Below are 14,020 nucleotides of genomic sequence, written 5' to 3'. Positions count from 1 at the left end.
TCCGCTTCAAACTCTGTTTTTTTTAACATCAGTTTAGCTCAAATGCCTAAATAGCCCAGCTGAGAGAAGCTGTTGTTGTTAAGGATATAACGCCTCTGCCCTTTTGGGTAAGGGCTCAGAAAGCTCATGATCTACAATGAATCCTCCAGCAAAACAAGAGAAAAACAAGCTTGACATGTCTGATATTTCTAAGGAAAAACAAGCAGAACAAATCCTAAAAAAAATGTGAAGCCTTTGTTAAACTTCATAAGGAAGGGGAAAGGGCAGAAGTGCCTTTTAAGACCTTATAAAATCTGAGCTGTGTATTCTTCTTGTTGAGAGAGTTTGCTAAACTACCAGCTCTCCTTAACAGGCTTAGATTTTCTTCCTGTGGCACCTTTTCCTACAATTCTCCAAGTTGGTTAAAGTCTTCTTTTTTAAAGTCTACTATCCTTTTTCTGCTCCGCTCACTCCTTCCTTTCCTTAGAGTTGTGAAATCTATCATTTCATGATCACTTTCATCCAAATAGCCTTCAACCTTCAGATTCACTACCAATTTTTCCCTTTCTCCCCCCATTAGTCAAATCAAGACTAAAATATCTGCCCCCCAGTTACTTCCTCCACCATCTGAAACAAGAAGTTGTCCCCACTACATTCCAAGAAACATCCTATTAGTGAGATTATCTCTTTGCATGTTGAACACCCCGGAGACAGTCAACTGTCACCACACATCAGGGCCATCAGAGTGAATTATTATCAAGGTTTACAAGGTCCCTCGTTCTGTGTACATTCCTGTCATTCAAAACCAGATGTATATTTCTGGAAAGAAAAGAAATCTGATTTAGGAATTTATAACTTGGTAACTTTCATTCACTTTTTATTATAACTTAGCATCCATATTTTGAAACAATGAGCAATTCTAAAAAATATTTGAAACTTGATAGGGATAAATTTGACACCTAAGAGCACAGATATGTAATCTTCAGATTTAACTACCAGCAATAGTGTGCTGAAATTATTTTGTGTGTTGCACAGTGACAGTTTGTCATAATATTCTCAAGTCAACTGGGAACTTTATTGACAAAATGCTAGGTTATTTTGGTTCAAAGGTTGCAAAGATTTACACATCTGTGTAACTTCATGTATATGCATAATCCCACTGCAGTCAATGGGACTGCTCCCATGTGTTACTGTTTGCAGAACCTGGATGTCAGATTGTAAACACTTTGGGTCAGGGAACATGTCTTTTGGGGCCAGGACTTACAAACAGTGAAATGCCATTGCATAGAGTGCTAGGCCTTTCTTCACTTGGCCAGATAGTGGTACTGGTACTCTGAAAGGTGGAATATATACAGTAGTGTTGCGCTGGTTTGGGAGCACAGAGTTAAGATGTACATTGGCACTGATGATTTTGACATTGTGAATAAACCAACATACTGAATGCATGTCTACACACACACACAAATACAAAGTGATATCAAGTCTAAATGGCAAAGAATCACACCTGAGAAACTGAACTTAAAAAACCGGAACTGGCAATCAAACTTTTGGCTTTTATTTTGTTTGAAGTTTTTACTGAGAGATCAGTGGAGCTGCCAACATAACCAAAAGGCGCTTTCCCCTCCTTGTCTCTTGGCCAACCATTTTTTAAAAAATTAGATACAACCACCACTGAACTATTTAAAAATGGATCAATTTACTGAACATAGGTGTTCCAGGATAATTATGATTCACCTGTGATAGGGGAGGAGCTTCAGGAGACTCTTAACACTACACACCTGGGAAAAGCTCCAAGGGAAAAGAGAGAGAGTTTTCCTGTGGACTGTCAGTTTCTTCTGTTTATCGAATCTAGCATTTTTTAAAGAAGAATGTAACATGATATTCCAAAAGTTACAAATGTAAGGACTGATGGAACAGAAATTCAAGTCCTTTCATTTAGGCACTGGAAAGGATTAAGTTGTTTGCTAAAACGGTAGCTAGCTTGAAAGATTCTGTGTTATATCCTCACACTACCCTGCACTACTTATAAATCTCTTTTGTTTCCATGATTGAAAGTCTATGTTAAGATGACAGATTTCTACTACCATACTCACTAAGTGGAGCACTTCGATTGACAAAAGTATGCTCTACACTTACAAAGATGGGTCACTTACTCTTGTTGGCCTTGTATCGTCATTTTCTATAATATACTTTCACTTTGTACATTTTGTAGTACATTCTCTTGATCTTCTATAGAGATCTAAGTATTCGGGGTCTGCTCCCATTGAAGTCAATGGGAACTTTGTCATTGACTTTAATGGGAGCAGCATAAGACACTCAGTCTACTTTTAGAAAGCCATTTATTTAATAGCACAGAGTTCTTGGTATCTTAGTTTTCTTGATTGAAAGCAATTGCAATACTATTTTCCAAGCATGGTAATCTTCATAAATAATGGACAGTAATGTCCTCTTTTGCCAGACTGCTGCCTCTGTCACGTTAGTGATCCCTCAGTTAACACTGTTGCTTACTAAGGGCTAGTCTGTTCCTGGAGTTATTTAGGAATGGCTATTCAGGAATTTTCACCTGGACATATGTCAAATTAAACTAGAAAACAACTCCCCTATTCCAGAATAGATGTATCCAAATACACAACCTCTTTTATTCTGGAATAACTTTTTATGTGTAGAAAAGCCTTTATTACTCTCACCTTTGGGCCAGAAGGTTGTGGGTTTATGTTCCAAATCTGCATCTGGGCTCATATACAGTCAGGAAATGACAGAATCACAATTTATCCTGTGACTGAGACATTAAACAAAGATTTCTTCTGCTCGAGTCTGGATAGCTGTCCAGGTAAAAGTTTTAGCACTTTATGAACTGTATTGGCCAACATCCTTTTAAGAGGAAAAACAGGAAGAATTGTTGTAAGATCCAAAGATGTGGCTGAGGCATTGATTAATGCTTAATAGCTTTGTAACAAAGCTCTTTGTAACAAAGAACTTAACTCATTGTACAGTGTGCTGGGTTACTTTTTGTATAAAAGGTTCTCTATATCCACCCATGTTCTGCTCTGTATGGTCCAAGGCAGTTTAGAATCATTCCTATCATAACTTTTCATGTAGTTTATTGAGTGTCATTTGTTGAGGATTTTTATTTTTGCAGGGAATGCATATCTATATCTGGGACACCAGCAGCTGCCTGACCAACAGATTTAAAGAACACTTTACAACACTTTGTGGTAGAGAGACCCTCTTTCCCCCTCATGTTTCCATATACTTTTGACTCTAATAACCTGTCTCACAGTATTATAATGTATGTGTCACAGAAGAAATAAAACGAGACCTTCCTTTAAGTTCCCTTCTCTCTCCTTTGATTCAGATTCTATCTATGAAAAAATGACTATTTCTGTTCATACTACTTTTATCACTGAGTTAAGCTGCTTTTGCTATGTCTAGCTTAATAAAGGGGAAGAGAGAAGCCATCAAACATCCTCAAGTATATGCATCAAAAGTGGCAAAAGTCTGGAAACATTTAAAAATCTCAGGGTGAAATTCATTTCACTCTCATAAAAGCAATGTAATCTGACTATATATGGGTAAAGTGCCATGGGGGAAAATGGTGAAATATCTCTCCAGCCTTGGAGCTGTACTGCTATAAGCCCATAGTGTACAATGTTGGTTTTAGAATAATTTTAGGCCAAGCTAATGGTACAGAGACCCATTCTGTGCAGGGAAGAGCCTAGAAAGAAAATGAAAGCTTGATGGCACTGCAGTAAATAAGGGTTAACGGGAAAGACCCATGTAGTCCGGATTCTGAGGTTGCAGAATTTGTGATGGAGTTTACTTCCTGCTGAGAACTGTGCTCCAGAATCTGAAATTGTTTCAAGCTCTTATGGTTGCAGAGAGAAGCTCAAAATTGTGAATTCTGTAAGTGATGCAGTGTCATCTGCATGAGTCTGCAGAGAGCCACATTCCGCTGTTCTCTAGGCAAGCAGAAAGGTACGGGTTAAAGTTCAGCCAGGCTACCACCAAAGGCGACTGCAACTACTGCTGAGCAAGCTGCCAGTATGCTCCTCTGCCATCTCTTCTAGCAGCTGTCTCTTCCACCTGCTATCCCTAGCCACCTGGAGCCACTGGGTGGTGTGGACAATGCTATGGGAGTTGAGGCCAGAGAGTAAAGCAGGAGAGAATGGTGGTGGTGGAAAAACTATCCTTGAAAATAACCATTGACAAATTTTGGGCCAGTGAGTATCTTCAGCTATGATCTATAGTTGTGTGTGCTTGTGGATGGAGGGGAACGGAATACATTATGTTTCTGTGACTTACAGAAGTTGCTGCCACAGAGTTTAGGGGTTGTTGGTAGGGAATTTGGTCCCATTCTGCTACAGAGTACACAGGACCCTGTTTATGGGAAAACTCTGAGCATAATCTAGTTCTTTTGTTCTATAGCCCAAAGATTTCCTCACAGAAGATATGTGACCACCAACTCCAATTATTTCTTCTAGTTTATATTGTATTGATACCTGTCCCATGATACCAAATCAGCAATATATACGCCTGTGCTTTAAAGGTGCCAAATGCACAAAGCAGAAGAGAATTATGCGACAAATGAGCTGAGAGAGAATTTAAACAGAAAAATGTGAATCAAATTAAAAACTATTTAAGAATGTTTTCTTAGATGCCCAAAGAAAGCACAGAGCCACAATTGGGAGAAAGCTACACTGGTTAAAAAACCTGTCTGGCTTAGTGGAGAAGTGAATGAAGCTATAAAATTTTTTTAAAAACACAACAATCTATAACAAATTGGAAAAGTGGGATGTTGATAGCAATGAATATAAATTACAAACTAGAAATTGTAGAAAATTGATAAGGGAAGCAAAAGGACACTAGGCGATGTCGATGGCCAGCAGAGTAAAGGACAATAAGGAGTATTTTAAGCATATTGGGAACAAAATGAGTCCTAGCAATGGTGTCCAAATGGTAGAATTGTCAATAATAATGCAAAAAGGCTGAAGTCATTGTAGTCAAATGTTTGGCTGCGTGTGTGTGTTTTCCCTGTGTGCTGTCCCAGCTCTGCACAGACAGTTGGCACAGCAACCTCGAGTGAACCACCCAATGACCACAAGATCCGTTAAGGTACGAAGGCATCCAGCCAGGTTTATTGTTGAGGAAGCACGGTAATAGCACCTGGCAGACTCTGTGAGGCTACTAAGACATGTATGCCCCTGACAATGGATGCAGCTCAGTCAGTGGCAGGACTTTCCGCTGCCCCCTGAGCTGGTGAAAGATACTCCCTCTGAGATACATTTTTATACCCTGATATAAACAAGTTATGTACTGTCATTCTGACCTTATCTTTTAGGAGGGGTCAGTGTGTTTCTGTTATCCTTGGGGAATGTTTTTGTACCATCCTTGATATCAGGATGTTCTGGTACCACTTGATATCACGATGTGTTTGTGTGAGTACTCTGTGCTTAGCACTTTTTAGGAATGTGTATTTCTGCAATATAAGCACTGTTCTTGCCAGATTCTGTAAACAGGTTCTGCCTCATAGCAGGTCTCTGATACAAGGGCTTATGTCTCAGGCTCTCTTCCTACTACAGTCATCAGTAAATATTTCTATTCTGTGTTTGGAGGAAACAAAAAAAAAAACCAAAGCAACAAAAAACAACCACCCCAAAAAACAAAAACACTACAGGTTTCAGAGTAGCAGCCGTGTCAGTCTGTATTCGCAAAAAGAAAAGGAGTACTTGTGGCACCTTAGAGACTAACAAATTTATTTGAGCATAAGCTTTCGTGAGCTACAGCTCACTTCATCGCTGAATGCATCCGATGAAGTGAGCTGTAGCTCACGAAAGCTTATGCTCAAATAAATTTGTTAGTCTCTAAGGTGCCACAAGTACTCCTTTTCTAAAAACACTACAGTTGATATATTGATAGATGATGATGATGAAATACTTTCCATTTCAACAGTAATTCAGGAGGATGTTAAACGGTAGCTACTAAAGTTAGACATCATCAAATCAGTGGATCTGAATAATTTGCACGCAAGGGTTTTAGAAGAGCTGGCTGAGGAGCTCTCTGAACTGCTTATATTACTTTTTCAATAAATCTTGGAACACTGGGGAAGTTCCAGAGGACTGTGAGAAAGCTAATGTACAAAATCTGCAAAAATATAAACAGGATTACCTGGGTAATTATAGGCCTGTCAGCCAGACATCAATACCAAACAAAATAATGGAACAGCTGATACCGGACTCTATTATTAAAAAATTTTAAAAGGGTAATATAATTAATGCTAATAACATGGGTTTATGGAAAATAGATCTCATAGAACTAACTCAGTATCATTTTTATGAGATGATAAATTTGGTTGATAAAGGTAACAGTGTTGATACAACAGACTTCAGTAAGGCATTTGACTTGGTACCACATAACATTTTGATTAAGAAACTAGAATGATACAAAGTCCACATGGCACACATTAAATGGATTAAAAACTGACAAGTCTCAAAATATAATTGTAAATGGGGGATCATCATCAAGTGGGTTTCTAGTGGGGTTTCGCACAGATTGATTCTTGGCCCTACGCTGTTTAACACTTGTCTTGGAAGAAAACATAAAATCATCATTGACAAAATTTGCAGATGACCAAAAGAGTGGGGGACTGGTCAATAAAGAGGACAGGTCCCTGATACAGAGCGATCTGAATCGCTAACTAAACTGGGCACAAGCAAACAACTTGCATTTCAATATGGTAAATATGTAAATCTAGAAGAAAAGAATGCAGCCATACTTGCAAGATGGGTAATTATATCTTGGGAGGCAGTGATTTGGAGAAAGACTTGGGGGGTGGGGAGGTGTCATGGTGGACAATTAGCTGAACATGAGCTTGCAGGAAGATAGAGGCCTAAAGAGCTAATGTGATCCTTGTATGTATAAACAGAAGAATATGGAGTAGGAACAAAGGGAACATATATTATCTTTGCATTTGGCATTGGTCAACTGCTACGGGAATACTGTGTCAATTTCTGGTGTCCACACTTCAAAAAGGTTATTCCTAAATTGGAGAGGGTCAGAAAAGAAAGAGAATGGGTAAAGGATTGGAGAATGTGCCTTACAATGGTAGATGCCAGGAGCTCAGTCTATTAGTTTATCAAAAAGAAGGTTAAGGGGTGACTTGATCACAGTCAGCGCCTACATGGGGAATAGAAATTTGATGATAGAGGGCTCTTCAATCTGGCTGGCAAAGGTATAGCAAGATCCAATGGCTGGAACATGAAGCTAGACAACTTCAGACTAGAAGTAAGGTGTAATTTTTTAACAGTGAAGGTAATTAACCACTGGAACAACATACCATGTGTTGTGGTGGATTCCCCATTAATGGAAATTTAAAATCAATATTGAATGTTTTTCTAAAATATATACTCTAATATAGAGAGTTTTTGGACTCAGTTAATTCAGGGAAGTCCTACGGCCTGTATTAGATAGCTGTCGCTACCTCAGATTAGATGACCACAGTGGTCCCTTCTGGTCATCAAATCTATGAATCTATGATATGCACATACACTTTATGAAATGAATGATCCCTGCGCGCACCCATCTACACACATGTGTGTGTGCACCTACGTGCATGCACACACACCAGTGATGCAGTGCAGTACCCAGTTTTTAAGCATTTGGTTGCATAAGGAGTTACCTGTCACTTTAAGAAATGTCAGCCCAGTTGTCTCCTTTTGAAATGATGATGACCGTGCTCCAGCTGTCTCTGGAGGAATGACCCATGAGAAAAATCCAGCCACTGCATGGGTCTCAATGTTTCACACGTTTGCTTTGATTGGACAACTACAATCTTAGGCCACTTGATTTAGCTAGCAACAAGTGCTCTGGAAATAACTGGTACAAGTGTCCTCACTACACTTTTTGCATTACTTTTTGTATTTGTTTCTCAGCAAATGAAAAGATTGAAGACATCAATGGCTGTCCAAAGAACAGATCTCAAATGGTAAGTGGCAAAGCAGCAGTGCATGTGTGTGTTACTCAATTCATAATAGGTATGACAGTTAATTTAACTGAGTGTTGTGAAATGCTTGCACCAATATAATAGAGGGGGAAATCTGGACTGTTATTAGAACTAATGATCCATTTCTCATCCTATTGAAGTCAAAAGGAGAAGATGGGATCTGAATCTATTAGCACAAGGTACATAACTTTTCTTTCTGTGATATTTTAATGTTTTTGTGATACTCTGTATAAATAAGAATATACAAAATGTAAATACTGTGCTTTTATTTGAAAACAGTTTTTACAGAAGCAGGAAAGTAGATGTGCAACTGGCTTTTTGTCAAGGTTGCTCCAAATAAAATTAAGAATTTCAAGGCTAAAGGACTACGATCTCTTAGGCTCTATTAAGATCATCTCGATATTTTAGGTCCTTCCCAAAACACAGAATTGTTTCATATATTAACAGTGGTTACACCAAAATAGAAAAGAATTTGCAAATGTGTCTTTGGAAGTTGTAATGAAAAAGTTAAAATGTCTATTGTCTTTTTTGATTCAGTGATGGGTTTTTATCTGTAAAATGTTCTCACTTATCTGGTTTGTATTTAATCTTTGAAAACAAGCACCAAAAGATACAGTAGCAGAACTCAAAGTATACAGTACATGATGAGTATGTTTGCTATTAGGGACAGTGCAGTTAATATTCTAGACAAGATATTTGAGAATATTGGCAGTAATAAGATTATTTAAAATGTACTGTAAGAAGGAAATTATTTAATTTATGATATTTTAAACAGATGCCTTTGTTCCTCTGTATTTTTATACAGAATCAATGTGATGACATTAAATCTAAAATATGTACAAATTACAGCTGGATACTGAATTTAGGATTATTTTAGTATAACTTCTATACCATTTTTTGTGTGTGGTTTTAGTTCTTAAATTTTTTCGCTGTGTGTTCAATTTGTTTCTATCTGGTGATGGAACCCATTGAAGGGTTAAGGGTTTGGCAGCAGTTTTCCATCCCAGAGCCTGAAACTGCTTTGTGTTTTACTATTCCATCTCCCTCCCCCTGGTCTTTGAGGTTATCCTCTTTTTAACCACAGAGCAACCACTCCTTAAAAAGAAAAACATCTTTACAGATTTATCTTTGCTACTTTTACTCCTTGGTAGAGATTGGCTGCTATTCTTGCTGTAGCCACAGCAGCTGTCTAGAGTATAAATAATTGAGGAAACTTTCAAGATCAATGTAATTTAATGTTTCACAAGTGTATTGTAAGAACTGAATTTCATTCATGAGCTACAGGCGATACCAAAATACATTAAAAAAATCCTTTACATTGTAACTGAAAGTTAGATTAACTCACTTTTTCTCTATGAACTAAAGTATCTGTTCTGGTGTTTGCAGCCAGAGCTGACACCAAGGGTTGTTGCGTAAGCCAGGTTTGGACATAATGGTTGTCAGCGTGCGTGCTAGAGCAGGAGCTGCGTAACATGTGAAAAGGGGGTATTCTTGCTTCACTTCCTGCTCCAAGGTACTGACCCTGTGCTGGTGTGTGCAGAAGGATGGACTGGGGCAGGGCTGTCTACCCTGTCCCACTCCGTTTAGGATGCTTAGCACCATAGTCAGTGCGGGACACTCCAGTTCTTTACCAATGGAAACACAAGATCATCATGGCTGTCCCTTGCATTGATGTGCATATCCATGGGGTTATCCATGATTGAACACTAAAGGCCAATGTTTATCAGTGTCTGTGCTCTAAGAATATAATACATTATAACCAGAGAGTGTAATGTTTGTAATCTTTTGCCTTGGGTCAGTGGGCACAACCTTTCTCTAAGATCAACACTGTTAATTTGGATGGTGCAGTCTGCATTCCTTGATGCACTTGATTGGGCTTCATCTCCACTCATCCCATTTGGGTAATTTCCACCTCTGATGACACTAAGAGGGAGCAGTCCCTGCCCTCCACAAAGCGCAGGGACTCTTATTGTGCCTGGCCCTTGTGCAGGTGGCGTCATGGGGGAGAAAGTTCCTTGTGTCCTCCCAGCCCTCCCACTCACACCAGGACACACAGTTTTGCCCTAGTTTTTTACTTAATTGTTCAGTCACAGCTGTGTATAACTACATTGCAGCTTCTAACAATTGGATGTTAAAGTTCAATAGTTGGAAAAGGCACATGACAGAAGCTTTCATCTCTGCCTCTCAAATAGAAATACAGCACAGTTTACTATGAAACTGTACGACATTATAAATACTATTAAATGCCTTTTCATAACTGTCCACTATATAAGAACTGATTTTTCTGGATCATATGTATTTATGTAATGTATATTTGTTTAAATAGAACAACAAAGGCCTGCAATTGACAGTGATTAGTTCCAACTGACATGAAGACAATTTATGGTAAATTGAGCATGTATATAAATTCAGAGACCATCCCTACAATTGTAGTTTTTCTGCGTAGAATGAAACATGTCAGAAAATGGCTTCATTCTTGAAGAACAAAAGAAAAAAAATCTATTTCCTGTTTGTGTGCATGTTGTAGAAAAAACTATTGTAAACAAACATGGGCCAGTGAAGCATGGCAAGGGATGCCCTTCTCTTAATACTATTGCATTACAGAAGCTAGACAACTGTTTTCGTATCTTATATTGATCTATTTTTTCACTGTCCAATGGCTGACATTAAAGACTCAATATCCGCCACTCTGCAGAGTTTACGATACCATAGTATCATCTGTTGTACTTATAGGAAGTCACTGTACCTTAGTTCCTTAGGGAACAGATGCTGAGTATTTAATGATGCTTACAATCTTTGAATATTGACATAGTGAAACTTCCTTCAGAGTAAAGTACAATGAAAGGCACAGGTTATTTCAGTGAATTGTGATGTATAAATAGCAGTTCTGCTGATAGAATGAAGTTCTTCTGTGACACAGTGATGTCATTATACAGATTCTGCTTTCTATATGTGAGCATATCTAATGTACAGTGATCTCCATTAAAAAAACTCAGCATTTGCAAACTTCAGTGCACAGCGATGTCTGAAATCATCTTATTCTGTTTCATATTTATCTAGGGCCTTCCATCTCCATGTCACTAAAGAGAAAACAGAGATAAAGCTCTTTACCCTGAATAGCTGAGGCCTTGATCCTGCCATCTGGTCCCTGTGGATACTAACACTAGTCCCAAACCTCAATGAAGTCTGTGTGTAGGGCTTGTGGGGCTCCATGTGGGCACAGGCATCCACCCACCCTGATTAGATTGGTGGATGGGGTCCTCTGTTACATAAACATAGGAAATTACGACAACACATAAGAAAGAGTGAAGATAGAGATGATGGTTACAAGACATAAGGAACATGCAAAGTGTATATTCGTCTGAAGCTTGAAAGATCTGAGTATTAAACTGGAGAATAAGACAGAGAAAAGAAAAGAAGCACAATAACACAGGAGTAGAGATCAGTGGTGGAGAGCTATGTAAAGGAAGAGATTTTTTTTAAAATAGGGATTTGAAGGTAAAGGCTGTTTGGTGTAGCGGGAGAATGAGGATGTTGCAGGCATAGGCAGCAGATGATAAAAAGCCTGAAGTAGGGGGAGATAAGTGGAGCATCAGAGTAGGAAGTCGGGAGAAAGAAGGTGTTGATATATAGGCTGGGGCAGAGCTGTGCTGTGCCTTCAACATCAGGATGAGGAGTTTTAAAGAGGTGAGGAGCTGTAAAGGGATTTAAGAAGGAGGCTGATATGGTCAGAGAAGTGGGAAAGGAAGATCATTTATCCAACAGTTAAAATAAAGAGGCACAAGGTAAGAGACCAAGAGGCCTAAGAAGGGGTGTTAACAGAGGTTGAGATCAGAGAGAACCAGAGTGTGAACCAAGATTTTGGCAGTGTGGATGGACAGGAAGGGACAGATGTTAGAAATGTTAAAGAGGAAGTAGTATAGTGACAATATTTGGCAAGAGCATGGATAACCAAAGACAACCCCAGTGTCATATGAGTTTGAAGGAGTGGGAGGAGAAAGGAGCTGTTAATAGCGAGGAAGAGGGAAAGTGTAGAGAGAATGATGAGAGGGTTTGATTGATCCATGCTAAGTCTGAGGAAGCAGAGGGACATCCCAGAGGAGATATTGGAGACACAGGAAGCAATGTAGCCTGGGCAGAGAGACTACACTTTTCCCATTTACTCAGAATAGGAAATAGCTGTGGTAACCATGAGGTATCTGTGGTCATATGTTGATTCTTCATTTTTAATGGTGACCACTCTTGTGTATCTGTCTATGCAAAAGAGGTCACGACAACAAGGAGGGAGTGCACTCTCGCCTCTATGCATTGACCTGTAACAAGTTGGCTTGTAATACTCTGAAATATCTGTGATGCAGATATCCTATCATGTTGCATGGGTAAAAGGAGGGAGTTCAGTCTTTTATTGTTTATTTGGCTATAGATTGTGCAGAGTTAGTCTGTTTTCGTCCAGTATGGGCTAGAGCCTGCAACACTTATTAACATCATTGGCACGACTCATTGAGTAATGATCAGGCCCATATTATCAATATGTTGACTTTAACTTTCAAGGAAAACCTAATTCAGCAATGGGAAGAGGAAGATGTAGCCAAATATAAAAGATATCAGGTATATTTAGGATATAGAGGTGAAACATCAATATTAAATAACGTTATAACACAGGGCGTACAAAACTCAGGCCTGTAAAATATTTAGCTTAGCAAAATTAGGCCATCGGACACAGGATAAGTTAACATAAGCAAGTTAATAATAAACCTGCGTAGCTTTTTTTCTGTGTTTGTGATATGCTGATGTTCTGAAATAATTGCTGAGTTTGGATAACGTCTTGAGAGAGATCAGTAGACACCAAGGTGAAATGTAGCCAAGGTGAAATGTTGGAGACTTTCTTAAGGTAACTGCCTATTAATATGGTGATAAGGTGGTGGAAATGTTAATGAGTATAAGGGGAACTAATGAGTTAGCCTATGAAAAACAGGGCACTCCAAAAGTAGAGGGGCATGGAAATTCAAATAAGGAAAAGGAGTTAAAACCTTCAAAGATGTGTATGGACACCAGCGGGCATCAGCATAACACATAATAAAAGGTGTTGTGGCCTGCATGCCTTGGTATGTGGGAGATGCCAGGACGATGACCATTGGTGGTGGTGGTGATGAGGATAACACTTTTGGTTTTTCTGCAAGGCCTGGTGTGAGTAATGCAAATATTATGCATTTTGTAATGATCTCACTTTACCAGATTGTAGTGTGTGTATTTTTTGGTTGGCTACTAAAAGTAATGGTTGTAGAAAGAGTACTGTGTAGACTCTATTGTGCACCATGCGGTTTCCATTCTATTAAATACTTCTCTCTACTGTAGTTGATCTTGGGGGCTGAACTCTCCCATATTAAAGTAGGTGTAAACCCTCACTTTGGGTGGGTAGTTGGTTAAAGTAACCTTTCACTATATAGGTGACTACAAAGGTTTGTTGTAAAATACCTTGGTTTTAGTGCAGCACAGATTTGGTGCAGTAGCATAACAGCTCTGAAAGATGTAGATTTATATGGAGATGAGCTGTCTAATTTGTACTTCAAAGTGAACTGCTAAATAATGTGTGAGATGCCCTCTTGCAGTAGGCCTGAGTGGAGGGCTGTGGGAAGCTGAGCCCAGAACAAAGGCTCAATCCTGGAGGGATGTTATCTGAGCTGAGATAGGACTCTCAGGGTATGTCTACACTACAAAATTAGCATCAGGGGGTAGCCGTGTTAGTCTATATCCACAAAAACAACAAGGAGTCCAGTGGCACCTTAAAGACTAACAGATTTATTTGAGCATAAGCTTTCGTGGGTAAAATCCCCACTTCTTCAGATGCAAAATTAGGTCGATTTTATTTAAATTGACATTGAGTCTCCGATTTAAGTTGATTCTGCATGTCGCCACTATGCACATTGTGTCGGAGAAGCGCATCCTCACAGAGCAGGGCTTGTATCAACTCACAGAGCGCTGCTATCCCACAGTGCACGGAGCAGAGTGGAATGTTGGGTTGGGCTTCCAGGGCCTCATAGG

The 14,020-nt window shown here is 39.1% G+C and overlaps 1 protein-coding gene across 9 annotated transcripts in view; it reads left to right on the top strand.

Annotated features, from left to right (window-relative positions):
- Positions 1-14,020, top strand: part of NAV2 (neuron navigator 2) — a 660,409-nt gene that overhangs the window by 432,420 nt on the left and 213,969 nt on the right. For all 9 annotated transcript variants that reach the window (XM_075129477.1, XM_075129476.1, XM_075129478.1 and 6 more), the window contains one exon: positions 7,908-7,960. In XM_075129477.1, coding sequence (XP_074985578.1) covers positions 7,908-7,960 — 53 coding nt within the window. The remainder of the gene's footprint in view (positions 1-7,907; positions 7,961-14,020) is intronic.

This window comes from Caretta caretta, chromosome 6, assembly GCF_965140235.1.
Source record: "Caretta caretta isolate rCarCar2 chromosome 6, rCarCar1.hap1, whole genome shotgun sequence".
Lineage (NCBI taxonomy): Eukaryota > Metazoa > Chordata > Testudines > Cheloniidae > Caretta > Caretta caretta.
The sequence above is the reverse complement of the archived record's forward strand: the minus strand, read 5'-3'. Positions and strand labels throughout refer to the sequence as shown.